This window comes from Oncorhynchus mykiss, chromosome 1 (assembly GCF_013265735.2).
Source record: "Oncorhynchus mykiss isolate Arlee chromosome 1, USDA_OmykA_1.1, whole genome shotgun sequence".
Classification (NCBI taxonomy): Eukaryota; Metazoa; Chordata; class Actinopteri; order Salmoniformes; family Salmonidae; genus Oncorhynchus; species Oncorhynchus mykiss.
The window spans coordinates 14,988,745-15,010,906 of NC_048565.1; the positions used below are offsets into that span (position 1 = coordinate 14,988,745).

The following is a 22,162-nucleotide window of genomic DNA, read 5'->3' on the forward strand; positions in this document are numbered from 1 at the left end:
AATGGACAATCAAGTATTCTTCATATGCCTAAAGAAAAAAAATAAAGGACAATGATGCTATCAATTATGTCCATGTCAGTAAATTTTTTGGCAATCTATCCAAATTACTTGGCATGCTATGATTTCCAAAAAAACGAATATCCTACAGCTGGGCCTATAGGCACAAAGTCGTTCTTGTTTCGTAAGATGTAGGCCTAAATCTGTGAGCATGTCCTTGGCAAATGTATGAGATACTGGGAAGACAAAAACAGTCGGGAATTGATTGTTTAACACCTTCACCTCTCTTTGCCGATGTCAGTGCATAGGCTACCCTCTGTGCAGACGCAGCTGCCTGATCGGACATTTATCTAGGCGGATTGGATTTCAACCTTGTTTGGCATCAAAGGCTATGGGACTCTTTGATGTGGTAAAACCTCTGTAGTGGACAGGGAGACGAGCCCCCATACCACCTGGACCTAAGATGCCTCACTGCAATGGCAACATCCTATACAAAAAAAAATCAAAATTCCTCTACCCTTCATTTAAAATGTAACAATTAAACAATAAGACAACATAAGGAGAGATGGGTTGAATGCAATTTATGTAAAATGGCATAACTAGGCTACACTGACAACGACAACTGTGCAGATGAAAGATAATAATCTATTAAAATACAATGTACGTTTTTTTATTAACATGTACAGAAGATTTGCATCATGTTAACATATACTGAACAAAAATATAGACGCATCATGGAACAATTTCAAAGATCATGTAGAAATCTGTCAATTGAAATAAATACATTTGGCCATAGTCTATGGATTTCACATGACTGGGAATACAGATATACATCTGTTGGTCACAGATACCTTTTAAAAAAAAGTGGGGTCATGGGTCAGAAAACCAATCATGCGGCATGACACATCCTTCACATAGAGTTGACCAGTGGAATGTTGTCCCATTCCTCTTCAATGGCTGTGTGAAGTTTCTGGATATCGGCAGGAACTGGAACATGCTGTCGTATACGTTGATCCATAGCATCCCAAACATGCACAATGTGTGACATGTCTGGTGAGTATGCAAGCCCTAGAAAAACTGGGACATTTTCAGTTTCCAGGAATTGTGCACAGAGCCTCGCAACATGGGGCCGTGCATTATCATGCTGAAACATGAGGGGATGGTGGCGGATGAATGGCACGACAATGGGCCTCAGGATCTCGTCATGGTATCTCTGTGCATTCAAATTGCCATCGATAAAATGCCAATTGTGTTCCTTATCAAGGTTATGCCTGCCCATACCATAATCCCCCCGCCACCACGGGGCTCTCGGTTCACAATATTGACATCCCGCGGTTGTGAAGCCGGTTGGATAAATTCTCAAAAACGACATTGGAGGCAGCTTGTGGTAGAGAAACAAACATTAAATTGTCTGGCAACAACTCAAATCAATCTTTATTTGTCACATGCGCCAAATACAAGAAGTGTAGGTAGAACTTACAGTGAAATGCTTACTTACAAGCCCTTAACCAACACTGCAGTTTAAGAAGAGTTAAGAAAATATTTACCAAATAAACTAAAGTAAAAAATAACTAAAAGTAACACAATAAAATACAGTAAATAACAATAACAGCTCTGGTGGACGTTCCTGCGATCAGCATTCCAATTGCACGCTCCCTCAAAACTTGATACATCTGTGGCATTGTGTTGCGTGACAAAACTGCACATTTTACTGTGGCCTTTTATTGTCCCCAGCACAAGGTGCACCTGTGTAATGATCCTGCTGTTTAATCAGCTTCTTGACATGCCACACCTGTCAGGTGAATGGATTATCTTGGCAAAAGATACATGCTCACTAACAGGGATGTAAAAAAATTAGTGCACAACATTTGAAAGAAATAAGCTTTTTGTGTGTATGGAACATTTCTGGCATTGTTTATTTCAGCTCATGAAACATGGGATCAAAACTTTACATGTTGCGTTTCTATTTTTGTTCAGAGTACATACTGTACATACACTGAATAAATACTGGAAGGAATTAAACTTAATGTGAATGGGTTTAATTGCAGTGGAAGCTCCTCGACTCACCTGCCAACAGTATCTCACAAGCATCTCTATATATCAGGTAACACACCATAAATAATTACCTCACATGCTCCCTTTCAGAAAATTACCTTTCTGTTTGGGTGCAGGTGATACACCTGCCCATTGATGAATAATTGATGTGTCCACCATAGACCAGACCAGACTGAAGCCCATTGTTTCTCTAGGCTCATAGCCTACACCATTCATCATCACACAGCCAAAATACATTGAGCTACAGTACAGGTCTGTCTAGGGCTGCATGTTCTGAAAGGGAATATGTGAACAATTCTATTCTGATAGTTCCAAAGATGTACCCCTACCTAACAGTGTGAAATAAATACATGAGTAATAATGCAAGACATATTAATATAAAGTTGCTTCTTATTTATACAAATCCAAACATATGGTTCAGCTATCAGAGCCATAGATATACCTCAGGGATTCTTGAAAGACTGGACAATCAGAACTTTTTTTTCACAAATATTTTTCTTAATATTAACAACATTTAAAATAGCCTATATATTTTGATATTAGTATCAGCTATCCCACCATGTAAAGAAACAACCTGTTTTATTAAATGCAACTAACTGGATGTGCTAACTCTGTCAGACGCCATCAGACGTATTTCATACTTCCCGAGTGGAAAACTCGGGATCATCTTTCTACGAGTTAGCAAATTGGAAATGTCCAAGTTTCCTACTTCCAACTAGCACGGCAATAGAGCCGACATGGAAATTAATAATATTGAAAGTATTTTGAAAACTTCTCAAACAAATCTTTCCCTTCATAAAATTCCGCTAAATGTATACAGAACAAAAATATAAACGCAACATGTAAAGTGTTGGTTCCATATTTCATGAGCTGAAATAAACGATTCCAGACATTTTCCATATACACAAAACGCTTATTTCTCAAAAATGTTGTGCACAAATTTGTTTACATCCCTGTTAGTCAACACTTTTCCTTTGCCAAGATAATCCACCTGATTAACTGTGGCATATCAAGAAGCTGATTAAACAGCATGATCATTACACAGGTGTAACTTGTGCTGGGGACAATAAAAGGCCACTCTAAAATGTGCAGCTTTGTTACACAACACAATGCCACAGATGTCTCAAGTTGAGGGAGCGTGCAATTGGCATGCTGACTGAAGGAATATCCACTAGAGCTGTGTGCAGATCATTTAATGTTAATTTCTCTACCATAAGCACATTGTTTTAGAGAATTTGGCAGTACGTCCAACCGGCCTCACAACCGCAGACAACGTGTAACCATGCCAGCCCAGGACCTCCGCATCCGGCTTAGTCACCTGCGGGATCGCCTGACACCAGCCACCCGGACAGCTGATGAGACTGAGGAGTATTTCTGTCTGTAATAAAGCCCTTTCGTGGGGAAAAAAAAAATTCCAATTGGCTGGGCCTGGCTCCCCAGTGGCTGTGCCCATTGTGCACCACCCTATGGGACTCGCAATCACAGCCAGTTGTGATACAGCCCGGGATCGAACCAGGGTCTGTCGTGACACCTCTAGCACTGAGATGCAGTGCCTTAGACTGTTGCAACACGCGGGAGCCTACACTCCATCCAAATCATGGCCAATAATCCATTCAAATTTTTAGGACAATCCTAATAGTGTGCTGGTTATTATCGGCAGTGTCACACACGATTATGTTGGTCAAGTGCGTTCGATTGACTTGGAAACGGGTTCGCCGTTTCCAGTTTCATGTGCTGCCGTGTGCTGTTATATCTGCGCTTGAGCGCCACCGTGTGGTTAACTGACGTAGGGTTTCCACCACTTCCAAATTTGTCAGACGAAGCCCCGCGCCATTCATTCTCAAAAGGGGCACGCGGAGCAATACGCAGGTGATTGTGAGGTTGAAAAATCTCTGCTCTACTTTATGCAAATATCACGCGGCCACTGCTTCCGTTAACCAATCAGGTGAGGAGCAGATGTTTGCTTGAAAATATTCCGTTCATGAAACATAGTTCTACCTGTGATTAGTTCCGGGCAAGCACAACAACAAAAAAATCGAGGAAAGCCAGTCATCGATGTGGCTTTGTAAAAATACAGAGACACAATCATACAGTCAATGGCATGGAGGAAGATTGCAGAGATTGTTGGTGTTGATGGTGGGTGAAGAGAGATTATACGTTTGCTTGTGCTGCTAACTAGCTAGGAACATAAATCAACCTAAACCTAAAAACTGACCAAAGCCACAATTTGTGAATGTGTTGACGAAATTAAAATTGTGAAATTTGCACACCAAAGGTTAGGAATCACCAGTAACACGCAATACCATTGTAAATGGTACACTAAGCATGCATTTACCCTGTAGTATGCTACCAATTGGATTATGGTATTTTAACATTGTGATTCTCAGTTTATGGCGCTTTCATTTTACCTGTGTCACGAGATTGACGATTATAGCTCACTTTCTGTAAAATACATAGGCCTACTTGTAAAACATAAACATTGTTGTGCAAATCTATCTTCACCCACCATCAACATGTCTGCAATCCTCCTCCATGCCACTGAACTTCTGATTTTGTCTCTGTATTCTAAAAGTTTTCTCAGCAAATAAACGAGGCAGAATTACAACTCTCCATGCCCCATTATTTTCCTTTTAGACATTTTTAATTAGCCTACAAATTGTCAGTGACATATTTTAATGTACAGTAATGTATATAGAATGCAATTTAATGTCAGAAAAATGATGTACAAAATCTGGTTTATGGTTAGCCTCATATACAGTATCTACAGGTATCATTTTAAATTGAGAACATATAGCTAGCTCAACAATGTGCAAATGATGTGTGAGTTTAGCTATTCTCTGTTTCAGATGTACAATGACAATGGACACATGGATTGTATATGCCCATTAGGCTAGTAATGTCATCATACTCTAGGCCTGTCTGCATTGGTGATGCATTCCATTATGATAAGCTGCTAAATGGGTTCACTGCAGCTGATATCTTGAGACCGAGTGAATCAAATAAAACAGATTGGAAAGCTCACAACTGGACAAAAAGGTAATGTTCCTTTAAGAAAGCAACACAGGAAACACAGACAAATTAGAGACAGATCCCCTTCATACATTTTTATTGCAGAATTGTGATGTGTGATTAATGAACATTGACACTAGTTCATCTTGAATAATGTTTTTACATGAACAATTAAAAAAAGTTTAAACACTTCAATTAATCAACATTGAATGAATCAACATATCATTTCAAAATGTACAAATGATCTAACTTGTTTGTAAATGTTAGACATCTTAGTATGTAGGCTATTGTTACTAAAGCAGAATTTTGGACAAAAAAGATCATACCAAAGGTATGCTCCACTCCCTGATCTAAAGGGTGAGCAGACTTCTATTCCAGCCCAGCAATAATACACGTTATTATCAACTCATTAGGTTTGATACATTGAATTCTCCCAGCATACCTCCGGGAGAAGGATTGGCCTGTTACAGTTGTAATAAGTTTGTAGCCTACATTGTGTGTGACTTTTAACTGTATTTTAACCAGCAGTCTCTTGGGACATTCACTGGGACCTCTTCATCTGCAGACAGGCTTTCGCAGCTCTCCATGTCTCAGGAAAGACAACATCACAAAGCAACAGGTTTAATTTTATTTCAATTACACAGCCCTGATTATTATCTGCCCGTCTTCATAGTTCTCATCTCTAAGGACTAGAACTGGATACTCTTTTCATGATGTCATCCCACAACCCGCCCTATTTAACTATGACAGCTGGAGCAGAAAATTATTTCACCCTCTTCCATTGCTGATATCTACAAATGTATTTAGAGCCTGAGTTAATTTAAAATTATAAATATGCCTAAATCAAGATACCATGTTAATATGAAGAAAGCTAACTGATGATATTTCACATAGCCAAGTATGTAAAGTTGGCTAGCTAGCTATTTAGCTAGCAGCTCACTAGCCTGCACACTAATTAGCCTACATAGCTAGCTGGCTAATAATACATCGTTTAACATTTTCGAAAATGTACCGACTTACTTACTTGAATAGGTTCATGCCCACGCCAACGAAGCTGCCAATCTTTTGTAGCGAAGCGTTGTCGAGCGGAGCCACCTCTTCTGGTTGAGAAGTTTCACACGCTTTGAAAACATGCCATACTTTTCGCGGTGAATTTGAACGTTCTAAAATTCCAATGACATTCAAAATACTGTTGTCACAACATTAGATAATTGCTTGTTGATGTTTCAAAGCAAATGCACAAACTTAGTGTCGCAGAGCATATAAAAAATAGGTAATAAGATATTTGACAATAATCGACGTTATTGATTTTGCACTCTACAGCAAAGGCATAGGAGCAATGGAAGAGGTAAGGAGTTTTGCTTTACACTGATTTTGTTTTGCAAATAGGATACATTTATTTTCTAATATCTACACTAAGCTGTCCTCGGATGAGTAGTTTATAACATACATTGTGTCTGTTTTCAGATTTGATAGCCTCATTTTAGTAGGCTAAAATGTATATCCCCCCCCCCCCCCCCCCTAATAAACAATACTTCCTGGGAGGATTATTTAGTGTAACATTTGAGGTGTAGGTACTCCGCTCTGATGAGCTCCTGCCCAAGTCAAGCACTGGTTAATGCAAATAGTTGATTTAACTGTCACTGGTTGCCAGACACTCAAAGCTTACATTTTTATTTTTTGTTACTTTGAAAGCCCACCTGCCATGTCCAAGCAGGTGTTATGCTGGAGGATCTTAGGAAATTAGTCACTTGGGCTCACTCTCATGGCTCCCACTGTCCCCACAAGCTTTGGCACAAGGGAAAACTTAACCCAGGGGTTGGGCATCAGTGCAAAGTTAATTGGAGATGTGAGGTTGGACATGCCTTCGACTGGGCCTTGACACTTGCCACAGAGGTGAAAGTTGAGGAGGAAAAGACAGAGGAGGAGGTGGATGTAGGTCATAGGAGCAAGAGGAGGAGAATACAATGCCTGTCCTCGGAAGAGGAAGGGGAGATGGTATATACCCCATTCATTGGGAATATTACTGATGAAAATGGGGTTGAATCTGATATGAGCCTCTGTAGCCTTGTGACCCATGTGTCAAGAGAGGGAGGAGATGCCCCAGTGAGAATGCTGGAAGAGGCCTTGACTTTAAAGTCCAAGCAGCAGAGAACTGTGAAACAACCATTCTTTCCTAGGATGATTGTTAAGGAGCAACCCAAAGGAAATATCAACATGGAAGTTAGGTTGGAGCTAGAGCAAAATAACAATGAGACAAACCAAGAGGGAAGGGGCATTGAGAAGAGGACAGTTCTAAAGGAGGAAAGCCCAGGCCCAAATGAAAACCTCATTACAGCTCTTGACATCACCCCTCTCCAAAGCTGCCTTTCAGACATTGAGCGGGCCCCAGAAGATGAGGTGTGGGCGACTCCTAAGGGTGGACAGTGTTCCCTCTCCCCTCCTAAACCTAAGCCCCTATTCCAGGGCCAGGGTGAAACCCACAGGCAGGGCTCCTGTTGTGCTGCCGTCTTCCCACCTACACCTGAGAGATCAGGTGCGGCCTCAGGGCACTGTCCCCCTAATAAAGGCAAGGTGAAGGCAGCACCCAAGAAACCAGCAGAGAAAAGTGAGTACATCTGCTGCGGTAATGATTATTATTGGACAGATTTACTAATAGCACCTGCTTTGTACAGAGGTTATGGTAAATATATTTTCATGTGAGTAGGACTTTACATTACAGCACAGAATATAGTGGTTATAACACCAAATCAAATTTTATGTCACATGTGCCGAATACAACAGGTGTAGGTAGACCTAACAGTGAAATTCTTACTTACAAGCACTTGACCAACAATGCTTTAATCCAGTCCTCAAGGGCCTGATTGGTGTCACACTTTTTCTCCATCCCTAGCAAACACAGCTGATTAATCAAAGTGCATTCTAAACTGAAGATCATGATTAGGGGATTAGTGGATTCAGGTGTGTTAGCTGTTGCAAAACTGTAACACCAATCAGGCCCTCCAGGACTGGAATTGCCCACCCCTGGTTTAAGAAGTTAATAAAAAAGTGTTAAGTGAAAAACATGAGTAAAAACATTGAAGAAAAAAAGTAACAAATATCAGTAGCAGTAAAATAACAAGCGAGGCTATATACAAGGGGCATCGGTACAGAGTCAATGGGCGGGGGCACCAGTCAGTTGAGGTAATATGTACGTGACTATGCATAGATTATAAACAGAGAGGAGCAGCAGTGTAAAAGAGGGGTCTGGGTAGCCCTTTGATTAGCTGTTCAGGAGTCTTATGGCTTGGGGGGGGTAGAAGCTGTTATGAAACCTTTTGGACCTCGACTTGGCGCTCCAGTACCGCTTGCCGTGTGGTAGCAGAGAGAACAGTCTATGACTAGGGTGGCTGGAGTCTTTGACAATTTTTAGGGACTTCCTCTGACACCGCCTAGCATAGAGGTCCAGGGATGGGAGGAAGCTTGGCCCCAGTGATGTACTGGGCCGTACGCACTACCCTCTGTAGCACCTTACGGTCAGATGCAGAGCAGTTGCCATACCAGGCAGTGATGCAACCAATACTCTCGATGGTGCAGCTGTAGAACCTTTTGAGGATCTGAGGACCCATGCCAAATCTTTTCAGTCTCCTGAGGAGGAATAGGTTTTGTCCTGCCCTCTTCATGACTGTCTTAGTGTGTTTGGGCCATTGTAGATTGTTGGTGATGTGTTCACCAAAGAACTTGAAGCTCTCGACCTGCTCCACTACAGCCCCGTCAATGAGAATGGGGGCATGCTCGGTCCTCCTTTTCCTGTAGTCCACAACCATCTCCTTTGTTTTGATCACGTTGAGGGAGAGGTTGTTGTCCTGGCACCACACAGCCAGGTCTCTGACCTCCTCCCTATAGGCTGTCTCATTGTTTTTTTTTAAATATTTTTTTTGAATTTTACCCCCCTTTTCTCCCCAATTTCGTGGTATCCAACTGTTGTAGTAGCTACTATCTTGTCTCATTGCTACAACTCCCGTACGGGCTCGGGAGAGACGAAGGCTGAATGTCATGCGTCCTCCGACCAGCCGTACTGCTTCTTAACACAGCGCGCAGCCAACCTGGAAGCCAGCCGCACCGATGTGACGGAGGCTACACCGTGCACCTGGCCACCTTGGCTAGCGCGCACTGCGCCCGGCCCGCCACAGGAGTCGCTGGTGCGCGATGAGACAAGGAGATCCCTACCGACCAATCCCTCCCTAACCCGGACGACGCTAGGCCAGTTGTTCGTCGCCCCACGGACCTCCCGGTTGCGGCCGGTTACGACAGAGCCTGGGCGCGAACCCAGGGACTCTGATGGCACAGCTGGCGCTGCAGTACAGCGCCCTCAACCACTGCACCACCCGGGAGGCCCTGGCTGTCTCATTGTTGTCGGTGATCAGGCCTACCACCATTGTGTAATCGGCAAACTTGATGGTGGTGTTGGATACGTACCTGGCCATGCAGTCATGAGTGAACAGGGAGTACAGGAGGGGACTGAGCATGCACCCCAGAGGGGCCCCCATGTTGAGGATCAGCGTGGCGGATGTTGTTCCCTACCCTTACCACCTGGGGGCAGCCCGTCACGAAGTACAGGATCCAGTTGCAAAGGAAGGTGTTTAGTCCCAGGGTCCTTAGCTTAGTGATGAGCTTTGAGGGCAATATGGTGTTGAATGCTGAGCTGTAGTCAGTGAATAGCATTCTCACATAGGTGTTCCTTTTGTCTAGGTGGGAAAGGGCCGTGTTGAGTGCAAGAGAGATTGCTTCATCTGTGGATATGTTGGGGCAGTATGCAAATTGGAGTTGGTCTAGGGTTTCTGGGATAATGGTGTTGATGTGAGCCATGACCAGCTTTTCAAAGCATTTCATGGCTACAGATGTGAGTGCTACGGGTCGGTTGTCATTTAGGCAGGTTACCTTAGTGTTCTTGGGCACAGGGACTATGGTGGTCTGCTTGAAACATGTTGGTATTATAGACTCAGACAGGGACAAGTTGAAAATGTCAGTGAAGATACTTGCCTGTTGGTCAGCACATGCTCGGAGTACACGTCCTGGTAATCTGTCTAGCCATGCGGCCTTGTGAATATTGACCTGTTTAAATGTCTTACTCACATCGGCTACGGAGAGCGTGATCACACAGTCGTCCGGAACAACTGGTGCTCTCTTGCATGTTTCAGTGTTATTTGCCTCGAAGCGAGCATAGAAGTAATTTAGCTCGTCTGGTAGGTTTGTGTCACTGGGCAGCTCATGGCTGTACTTCCCTTTGTAGTCTGTAATAGTTTGCAAGCCCTGCCACATCCGACGAGTGTTGGAGCCGGTGTAGTAAGATTTAATCTTAGTCCTGTATTGACGCTTTGCCTGCTTGATGGTTTGTCAGAGCATAGCAGGATTTCTTATAGGCTTCCGGGTTAGAGTCCCACTCCTTGAAAGCGGCAGTTCTACTCTTTAGCTCAGTGAGGATGTTGCCTGTAATCCATGGCTTCTGGTTGGGGTATGTACCCACAGTCACTATGGGGATGACGTCATCGATGCGCTTATTGATGAAGCCAGTGACTGATGTGTGCTTCTCAATGCCATCGGAAAAATCCCAGAACATATTCCAGTCTTTGCTAGCAAAACAGTCCTGTAGCTTAGCATCTGTTTCATCTGACCACTTTCTTATTGACAGAGTCATTGATGCATCCTGCTTTAGTTTTTGCTTGTAAGCAGGAATCGGGAGGATAGAATTATGGTCAGATTTGCCAAATGGAGGGCGAGGGAGAGATTTGTACGCATCTGTGTGTGGAGTAAAAGGTTGTCTAGATGTTTTTTTTCCCCCTCTGGTTGCACATTTAAAATGCTGATATAAATCAGGTAAAACAGATTTAGGTTTCCCTGCATTAAAGTCCCCGGCCACTAGGAGCACCGCCTCTGGATGAGCGTTTTCCTGTTTGCTTATGGCCGTATACAGTGCGGTCTTAGTGCCAGCATTGGTCCGCGGTAGTACAATTGAAGTTGGAAGTTTACATACACCTTAGCCAAATACATTTAAACTCAGTTTTTCACAATTCCTGATATTTAATCAGAGTAAAAATTCCTTGTCTTAGGTCAGTTAGGATCACCACTTTGTTTTAAGAATGTGAAATGTCAGAATAATAGAAGAGTGATTTATTTTAGCTTTTATTTCTTTCATCACATTCCCAGTGGGTCAGAAGTTTACATACACTCAATTAATATTTGGTAGCATTGCCTTTAAATTGTTTATCTTGGGTCAAACGTTTCGGGTAGCTTCCCACAATAAGTTGGGTGCATTTTGGCCCATTTCTCCTGACAGAGCTGGTGTAACTGAGTCAGGTTTGTAGGCCTCCTTGCTCGCACATACTTTTTCAGTTCTGCCCACACATTTTCTATAGAATTGAGGCCAGGGCTGTGTGTCCTTAAGCCATTTTGCCACAACTTTGGAAGTATGCTAGAGGCCATTGTCCATTTGGAAGACCCATTTGCGACCAAGCTTTAGTTTCCTGACTGATGTCTTGAGATGTTGCTTTAATATAGCCACGTAATTGTCCTGCCTCGTGATGCCATCTATTTTCTGAAGTGCACCAGGCCCTCCTGCAGCAAAGCACCCCCACAACATGATGCTGCCACCCCCGTGCTTTACGGTTGGGATGGTGTTGTTCGGCTCCCCCCTTTTCCTCCCAACATAATGATGGTAATTATGGCCAAACAGTTCTATTTTTGTTTCATCAGACCAGAGGACATTTCCCCAAAAAGTATGATCTTTGTCCCCATATGCAGTTAAAAACCTTAGTCTGGGGCGGCAGAGTAGCCTAGTGTTGGACTAGTAAACGGAAGGTTGCAAGTTCAAACCCCCGAGCTGACAAGGTACAAATCTGTCATTCTGCCCCTGAACAGGCAGTTAACCCACTGTTCCTAGGTCGTCATTGAAAATAAGAATTTGTTCTTAACTGACTTGCCTAGTTAAATAATAATAAAGTCTGGATTTTTTATGGTGGTTTTGGAGCAGTGGCTTCTTCCTTGCTGAGCAGCCTTTCAGGCTATGTCGATATTGGACTCGTTTTTACTGTGGATATAGATACTTTTGTACCTGTTTCCTCCAGCATCTTCACAAGGTCCTTTTCTGTTGTTCTGGGATTGATTTGCATAGAACGTGTCTCCTTCCTTAGCGGTATGATGGCTGCGTGGTCCCATGGTGTTTATACTTGCATACTATTGTTTGTACAGATGAACGTAGTACCTTCAGGCATTTGTAAATTGCTCCCAAGGATGAACCAGACTTGTGGAGGGCTAAAAAAAAAATTCTGAGGTCTTGGCTGATTTCCTTTGATTTTCCCATGATGTCAAGCAAAGAGACACTGATTTTGAAGGTAGGCATTGAAATACATCCACAGGTACACCTCCAATTGGCTCAAATTATGTCAATTAGCCTGTCAGAAGCTTCTAAAGCCATGACATCATTTTATGGAATGTTCCAAGCTGTTTTAAGGCACAGTCAACTTAGTGTATGCAAACGTCTGACCCACTGAAATTGTGATACAGTGAAATAATCTGTCTGTAAACAATTGTTGGAAAAAGTACTTGTCAAAGTAGATGTCCTAACCGACTTGCCAAAACTATAGTTTGTTAACAAGAACGAGTTTTAATGACACCAACCTAAGTGCATGTAAACTTCCGACTTCAACTGTATATAGACAGCAATGAAAAATAAACTCTCTTGGTAAAAAGTGTGGTCTACAGCTTATCATGAGATACTCTACCTCAGGTGAGTAAAACCTAGAGAGTTCCTTAGATTTCGTTCACCATTTGTTAACAAATATGCATAGGCCGCCGCCTCGTCTTACCAATAGGCCGTTGTTCTATGCTACCGAAAAAGCTTAAAACCCACCAGCTGTATGTTGTCATCATTCAGCCACGACTCGGTGAAACATAAGATATTACATTTTTTGATGTTCCGTTGGTAGTATATACGTGCTCGTAGTTTGTCTATTTGATTGTAAGTTGGCTAATAGGACCGATGGTAAAGGTAGATTGCCCTCCGTATTCTTAAAAGGCACCCGGACTGTCGTCCATGATACCTCCGTCTTTTCCTCCTGCAGGGATGGACAGGGATGAGGGCCTTGTCGGGTGTCTGGAGTAAATCCTTCCCGTCTGACTCGTTGAAGAAGAATTCCTCCAGTACGGGGGGAGTAATCGCTGCCCTGATATCAAGAAGCTCTTTTCGGTCATAAGACACAGTGGCAGAAACATTATGTACAAAATAAGTTAGAAATAATGCAAAAAAAAACATGCACAATTGGTTGCGGGATCGTAAAACGGCGGCCATATCCTTCGGCGCCATTATCGATGGTAATAGTATGATTGTTTACATTGTAGTTACTCACATTTAAATTACTGTAATGTTTATTCAATGTAAATGTTGTCTGGGGCAAGGTTAATAGTGTGACTGTTATTTTTCTATCTTCCAGGAGGGCCAAAGAGAGCAGAGGCCAGCCTGGGCAATCTCATGACCTTTGTCATGTGGCTAAACTCTCAAAACCATTCGGGGGCCCGCTGTCCAGGCAGCCTGCCTATCGCCGAGCTGGACAGGTTATTGGTTGCCTTCTTCCAGTATGTGTGGGAGGAGTCCCGCCTGCAGGCCCTGAGCAGCAGCACTCTTACGACATACGCTCGTATGCTGGACCGTGATCTGCAGAACCAGGGCTGCAGCTTCAGTATCCGGAAGTCAGCCGAGTTCACAAACACCATTAGGGAACTGGATAGCTGCTGCCAGCACTTGAAACAGAGAGAGTGGGACAGAGATATCCTGGTGATCCAGAGCTTGAGGAGAGAAGAGGAGGCTGCACTGAGGCAGGCAGGGGTCCTGTCTAGGGCCACACCGGATGGGCTGCTCAACCTGGTCCTGCTCAACAACCTCAAGGCCTTTGGGAAGTTCCACCTCCAGGGAGTCTGGCCCGGGCGAGTCTCCGACTTTCACACGGCCACGGAGACCCACCCAGGGACGGGCGACAGGGAAAAACTGGAATACCTGGAGTGGAACAATACTAATTTCCCAGAACAGAGCCCTGTACGGATGCACGGCCTGGCCGACGACCCAGAACGCTGCCCCCTGTGGGACTACAAGCTCTATGTATCCAAGCGTGTTGGAAGCCACCTGATCGCCTCTGATGCAATGTACTGTTGCCCACTGAGCCAGTATAGGCCCTGGGATAATTACTGGTTCAGCCGCCATGCCATGCCCAAACCTCGCCTGGAAAAGATGATTAAGTCTCTGAGCCACCATATACTCTCCGTTCGTAATGGGAGGGCAGCAGCCGCATATTAGTCAGCAGGTACTAATAGAAGAACATTGATTGTATTTTAAATGTATACTGTATGTGCATACATACATTCAAAGTGTGATATCCTAGCATGACGTGTGTTTAATTATACCATTGAATGTTGTATGCTATGTTATGGTTGAAATACTCATAAATGGTATTACAAAAAAAATCTTATATTCATGACAATGATTCCTCATATTTCTAAGTTACACCAGTCTCCAGCCACTCTCATAACTGAATGAAGGTTATTTGCATTAACTCGTGTCATAAATACTGTTCTCCTAAATTACATACTGTAGCCTGCATGAGAGAGTTACAGAAATGAGGAGCGAGAGAGGACCTCAATCACAGAATTCAATAGAACACAACTCTATGCTTACAATCACAACTCTTACTTGTCCCAAAGATCGCCCACGCAATGCTACACTACTACCAGCTAGTGCTTTTTATTAGGCTAGATTGCAGTAGACTTTCGTCTTGACTCTTTAGTGCTGAACATACACATGAAATGAAACTGATTTATTATTTATTGAATGACTTTCAGGACAGGAGTATACACAATCTAGTACGATACCACAACCTTCTACAACATTGTAAAATGCTTTAAGAATGGCAATTTGAAAATGTTGTGAGAAACATTGTGAACTGTAATTCAAACGTTGGACAAGGGAAACCTTTTTATCCTAAATCAAAACGTTGATTGCATACTAGTTGGGTCAACGAGAGAGAGAAACAGGATATGGAAAGGAATAACATTACTATTTGACTTAAAAAATGTAACCTTTATTTAACTATGCAAGACGGTTAAGAACAAATTCTTATTTACAATGATGGCCTACACTGGCCAAATCCGGACCACGCTGGGCCAATTGTGCACCGCCCTATGGGACTCCCAATCAAGGCCGGTTGTGATACACCCTAAATTCAAACCAGGGTGTCTGTAGTGATGCCTCTAGCAATGAGATGCAGTGCCTTAGATCCACTCGGGAGCAAAGACTGATTGTAAGTTAAAGAAGCCTCAGGTTAATCTATTCCTACACGGAGTTCCTTTCTTACCACTAAAAATAGGGATATCAGACAAGGATTTCTGAATATGAAATTGTGGAAACCACTCTGGGGAGCTGATTTTTTTGTTGTCTTGTAATTGTTCACACAACCAAGTACCTGTGAAATCTATCCTCTGTGTGTATAGGTCTAGTACTATATATCTGAAGCAGGGCCTGCTTACCTCCTTGCCCGACCAAATCAAATATTGATCATTTATTTGACCGAGACACGCGCTGACAGAAAGACCCATCAATCTCAGCTAAAGCATCCGAGCGAGCAAAACAGTGCCCCTCTGTCTCAGTATGTGTAGACCATGTATCTGATTCTGTCCGGACCAAAATAGTATGGCATACTATTTCTGGCGAGACAGTATCAGATACATGGGCTACATACAGTGGGGGGTATTTAGTCAGCCACCAATTGTGCAAGTTCTCCCACTTAAAAAGACGAGAGGCCTGTAATTTTCATCATAGGTACACTTCAACTATGACAGACAAAATGAGAAAAAAAATCCAGAAAATCACATTGTAGGATTTTTTATGGATTTATTTGCAAATTATGGTGGAAAATAATTATTTGGTCACCTACAAACAAGCAAGATTTCTGGCTCTCACAGACCTGTAACTTCTTTAAGAGGCTCCTCTGTCCTCCACTCGTTACCTGTATTAATGGCACCTGTTTGTACTTGTTATCAGTATAAAAATACACCTGTCCACAACCTCAAACAGTCACACTCCAAACTCCACTATGGCCAAGACCAAAGAGCTGTCAAAGGACACCAGAAACAAAATTGTAGACCTGCACCAGGCTGGGAAGACTGAATCTGCAATAGGTAATCAGCTTGGTTTGAAGAAATCAACTGTGGGAGCAATTATTAGGAAATGGAAGACATACAAGAACACTGATAATCTCCCTCGATCTGGGGCTCCACGCAAGATCTCACCCCGTGGGGTCAAAATGATCACAAGAACGGTGAGCAAAATCCCAGAACCACACGGGGGGGACCTAGTGAATGACCTGCAGAGAGCTGGGACCAAAGTAACAAAGCCTACCATACGCCGCCAGGGACTCAAATCCTGCAGTGCCACACTGCTTAAGCCAGTACATGTCCAGGCCCGTCTGAAGTTTGCTAGAGAGCATTTGGATGATCCAGAAGGAGATTGGGAGAATGTAATTTGGTCAGATGAAACCAAAATATAACTTTTTGGTAAAAACTCAACTCGTCGTGTTTGGAGGACAAAGAATGCTGAGTTGCATTCAAAGAACACCATACCTACTGTGAAGCATGGGGGTGGAAACATCAGTTTTTCTGCAAAGGGACCAGGACGACTGATCCGTGTAAAGGAAACAATGAATGGGGCCATGTATCGTGAGATTTTGAGTGAAATCCTCCTTCCATCAGCAAACGCATTGAAGATGAAACGTGGCTGGGTCTTTCAGCATGACAATGATCCCAAACACACCGCCCGGGCAACGAAGGAGTGGCTTCGTAAGAAGCATTTTAAGGTCCTGGAGTGGCCTAGCCAGTCTCCAGATCTCAACTCCATAGAAAATCTTTGGAGGGAGTTGAAAAGTCCATGTTGCCCAGCAACAGCCCCAAAACATCACTGCTCTAGAGGAGATCTACATGGACGAATGGGCCAAAATACGAGCAACAGTGTGTGAAAACCTTGTGAAGACTTACAGAAAACGTTTGACCTCTGTCATTGCCAACAAAGGGTATATAACAAAGTATTGAGATAAACTTTTGTTATTGACCAAATACTTATTTTCCACCATAATTTGCAAATAAATTCATTAAAAATCCTACAATCTGATTTTCTTGAAGAAATTCTCTAATTTTGTCTGTCATAGTGTACCTATGATGAAAATTACAGGGGGTCGCTCTTTCAAATACTTTTTCAGGTGATATAGCTTCAGCAGAGGGGAAGAGGCGAAGCGAGATGGATCACTCTCGCCAAAATCTGTCAAGAATAAGCCCAATGCATTGCTATGGGCATAATATACAGACATAAACTTGGTGCCTGCCTTCTGGCATTTGGGACAAAGACTCCCATTGTTAGGGAAGAGATGATCACATCTCGTCATTATATACAGATCTCTGGTTTCAGCCTCTTGTGAATTGGAAAGGAAAGTTGGTGAGTGCACATTGTAGTTTGCTGGATTGCACGAAAGGAAATTGATGTTTGGCCCAAATGATATAATTACTCCTGTCTAAATAAAATCATTAAAAATACTTCACCAGGGAGCATGACCTAGCCACAGTGTTCATGAGCTTCTTTACATTAGTTTGTTGTGGTTTGTTTTAAATCACAAGTGTGTCGGCCTATGCCTAACCAGGTAGCACAAACATCTGGACTGATTCCGGCATGCCAGATCTAAAACTGCTGGCCCAGCTACCGGATCCAGCCCCAGTCTGAAATGAATGACGGTACAGACTAGGCCCGAGTCATTCGGGCCAGATACGGCAGCCTGAACTGAATCAAAGTTGCCATTTTGGGGACAGAAACGGCCCAGGAATGCCCAAATCCACTCGAGTCTTAATCGAAATTACGGATTGCCTCTTAACCGCTGGTCGTGCCCTTATGACATAGTCTGAACATCTCAATTGTCAGTAGAAACCACATTTGTTTAAGCAAGTCAGCCATATCAGCTATGTTTTTTTTAAAGGCAGTAAATGAGGCTGAAAGAACTGTTTCGCTGCCAGACAAGGCTCTGCTAATAGCCAGGTGTAGCAGTGGTAGGGTGTTGGGACTGCTGTTGGGACAGCTTTAGGCCCTAACAGTTTGTGGGCACAGTTTGTCACCGTTATAGTGCAATTAATGTATTGTTTAGTGACTTTGCTGGCATGAATCCACATTTTTTTGTTGTTTTTTTGCCCCACCAAGATTTACATGCTAAAATCATCACTGTATAAGTGGTAGAAACGCCTTCGCTCTGTACATTATCTGGAACAAAACTCAGGCAGTACCAAGTTGTCCATTATTTCTAGATAATGTAAAGTGTTGATCCCTTACATGTATGTATGTAATGAATATAAATGTATGTATTTTGCTCTGGGTCTTTCTGTTGTTTCCTTGCTGTAGCCTTGGACGTGAGTCTTTCTTCTGACAGCCTCGGATCAATTTCCCTCAGAAAATAACTATTTTCTGTGATCTATTGTCAGGCTATGTCATAATAGTATTCTAATTCCTAATTATATGGTAAGGCCGCTGTTTGTGTCTCACACCAGTCTATCTTATGTCCCCTGCCCAATATTCATGGATACAGCTCTCACATGATAAACATATGGTTTGTGCTATTCAGAATCCTTTGGACGTCCCTACCCCATTGAAGTTGACTTTAAAATGGTTAAAGTTAGGTAAGAGATTTGGTTATGGTTTAGTGTAGGGACATCCCAAGGATCCCAGATAGCACTGACCATAAACATATAGGAGCTATGGATGCAAGGACTGGCCATCCATTATATATAAATTATAGTTTTAACCATGTTTTGAGGCTATACAGTGTTTGTTTTCAGTGAAACAGGCCTATATTTGGTTCTGATGGGACAGTTCAACTAAGCTTATTTTTTCAAAAATCAATTGGCCTAGTGAAAGTCTACACACACCCTTGAACAGTTCACATTGAAGATGGACTCCTTTACTGTCCAGCCACACAAGCTCAGGCTGCCAGCCTTCAGATTCACATTTAGAGTTTTCTGCGCACGGTGGTGGAAGGTGGAGACAGTCCATCAGAGATGCTGAGGGTGGAGAGGCAGAGTCTCCTGGTAGGAAGACAAACAAGAAGACATGCATTGTTGAGCACATCACTTTACATGGGGTTCAAGTGAGGAATTGGGTCAGATAGAAACACTCATCATTCAATAGAATGTTGTTTTACATCATACTTATAGTTTTATTTTTTTTATAGATTTGCTTTTCAATGAAAGAAGACAGCAGCTGATTGGCTCACAGGGTTGGTAGGTAGGTTACTTTCTAAATGTAATCCGTTACAGTTACTAGTTACCTGTCCAAAATTGTAATCGGTTTTGGATGACCTAAACGCCGTAATGTAATCTGATTACATTCAGTTACTTTTAGATTACTTTCCCCTTAAGAGTCATTTGAAGAATACAAAAATGAATGTTACCAATTGAACCATATCTATTGTAGAATAAATCAATGTTAAAGTTTACATAGCTGGCCATATATGGATGTTAAATTTTACTTTATGGTTTGGTTATGCAGGCTTCTTCCAACCGCATCACATTCTACTACATACGATTAAATTATATCTTTACATTAAAAACCAAAGTTTATCAGAATTCCAGTCATTCCAATAAATGTTATACCCTTTGATCTTCAAGAATAGGACTTGGAAATATGAAAGTATAGATTAGCCTAATTGTTTTACCTGAGCATAACCCCAAAACTAAAGATTAATTAGCTAGCCCTACTCTGTTTATGATTTTGTTATGAAGGACTGAAAAAAATTGAGAACATTTATTTTAATAAAATAAAAATTGGGCTCATTGATTTGAGTTGAAAAATAAATGCTGTGCTCATGGAATGGCATGCTTTGAGCATTTGAAAATGAAATGCATATACTGCATTTGCTATAGGCCTATTGTTTACCTTTTTGTTGGTGACAGTTTGATATCTTGACAATATGCAGCTGTTTAAACGGCAAATCCACAGATGAAACGGCCTCTCCGCCTCTGTTTTGGTAAAAAGCTGAGGGATGGGCCTGGAGACATGTAACCACTCTTAGATTAATTGACAGAGCTATGGATACAAGGACTGACCATCCATGATATCAACATTATTGTTTTAACCATGTTATGAGGCTATACAGTGTTTGTTTACATTTGGGGCAGCAGGTAGCCTAGAGGTTAGAGCGTTGGGCCAGTAACCGAAAGGTTGCTAGATCGAATCCCCGAGCTGACAAGGCAGTTAACCAGTGTTCTTAGGCCGTCATACAAAAATGGATGTAGCAACTACAGATTGCCCCCTGCCTATCAAAAGTGTGCGAGTTTGCGCATGTGTCCATTAGGCCTATGGATAACATTTATTTTTTATCAGCATGAATTAGATTGAGCAATAAAAGCCCCACTTTTATTCCATAGGGTGGGATCCGCACTATGGCTGTCCACTGGTTTCAAAAACAATGATTGATAGGTAGCTTAAACTTATTGAATTTAACCATTATTGCGTTGGAATACACATTTACATTTGTGAACAACCATCCACAACGACTACAATCTGTAAGGCGCAAATAGCGGTAAGGAGGACAGCAGTGCTGTAGTCTACAGCGATACGGATATCACTTGATTGATATCTACATAGCACATTGATGTGAATCAAACCGCTGCTCTCTAAGCAATAGTGTGATTCACATCAATGTGCTATGTAGATATCAATAATAAGTGATATCCGTATCACCGTAGACTACACCACTGCTGTCATCCTGACCTCCAAGCATTTATTCAAGTTGGATAATCTTTGGATGCAGACAGCAGTCAAACCATTGGAAGACATAACTTGTACTGTAGCCTACAAAAGCCTATTCCTGCTCTTTTCCCCTGATCCATCAAATACATTTGGTGTATTTATGGTTAGACTCGCTCACGTTGAACAAATTTAAACTTGCTGATTTGAATGTCATTGAGGAAACAGAGCACTGTCAAATATTTTTTTCATAAACATCGTTTCTAGAATTTAAAAGTAATCTAGTTTTTCAAAAGTATCTGTAATCTGATTACAATATTTTTGCTGGTAAAGTAGCCGGATTACAGTTACAGGTTTTTTGTAATCCCTTACATTTAACGTGTTACATGTAATCCGTTACTCCCCAACTCTGCTGATAAAGTACTTAGGATGGAAACAAGATTTTCAGACAAAGACATGTTCAACATCGTTATTGAATACTTGGAACGTCACAAGGACTGTGTTGTCTACTTTGCTAAGAAACACTTGATCCTCAAATGAAAGCATCTCGTCCCACACGAGATGCTTTCATTTGAGGATCAAGTGTTTCTGGCGCTTATGAAGTTGCGTCACAGCTACACCAACATGCACCTGGCTCAACTATTCCGCTGTGGTGCAAGCACTGTCAGCAATGTTACCATCACTTTCATTCACGTGATCCACAAGCTCTTTTACATTAGCATCACAAAGACTGTTCCAAGTCTGCGTCTTTTCAGGGGTCCAGCAGAAACTGCAGGATGGTCATTGACTATACGGACAGAAGTTAATACTCCCAGTCCGATGGATCTGAAGCAAACCTGATTCTCACCCAATATGTTATTGTCTTCTCACTATTCAAACCACCCAATCGAATAAACAGCTTATGAGGCTCTTAGCCTATAGATCACATATTCGTGTCATGACAAAACTCAACATATATTTTGGAATTTCTGTGCATCTTTGACAATCGCTAATCAAAATCCAAAACCAGCAAATTTTTTCACAAAAGTTGTCTGAGAGGGACCAAGTGTGAAAATCTTAGACACACCAGGAAGAGGAGCGTGGTATGCGGTTCGACTTGAAACAAGGAAGCGTAGTAGAATCCATCAGTGGCAATTTTAGCATGTAAATCTTGGTGGCGCAAACAAATAAAAAAATTTGTTGGGATGCATGTCAGCAAAGCCACTACACAACACGACACATTAATTGCACTATAACGGTGACAAACGGTGCCCACAAACTTTTAGGGCCTACATAAAGATGTCCCAACAGCACAGTCCCAAC

The 22,162-nt window shown here is 42.3% G+C and overlaps 1 protein-coding gene across 1 annotated transcript; it reads left to right on the plus strand.

The window, feature by feature from the left end:
• Positions 1-5,192: 5,192 nt before the first annotated feature.
• LOC110487584 lies at positions 5,193-14,683 on the plus strand. The gene is made up of 3 exons (XM_036948336.1): positions 5,193-6,409; positions 6,757-7,669; positions 13,530-14,683. The coding sequence occupies exons 1-3, from the start codon at positions 6,401-6,403 to the stop codon at positions 14,384-14,386; spliced, it is 1,779 nt and encodes a 592-aa protein (XP_036804231.1). The 5' UTR covers positions 5,193-6,400; the 3' UTR covers positions 14,387-14,683.
• The last annotated feature ends 7,479 nt before the right edge of the window (positions 14,684-22,162 follow it).

What these genes read in the sequence shown, in the direction of transcription:
- LOC110487584 (XM_036948336.1), top strand. An exon ending in CAAGAAACCAGCAGAGAAAA is followed by an intron (nt 7,670 to 13,529) that starts GTGAGTACATCT and finishes TCTATCTTCCAG; the next exon opens with GAGGGCCAAAGAGAGCAGAG.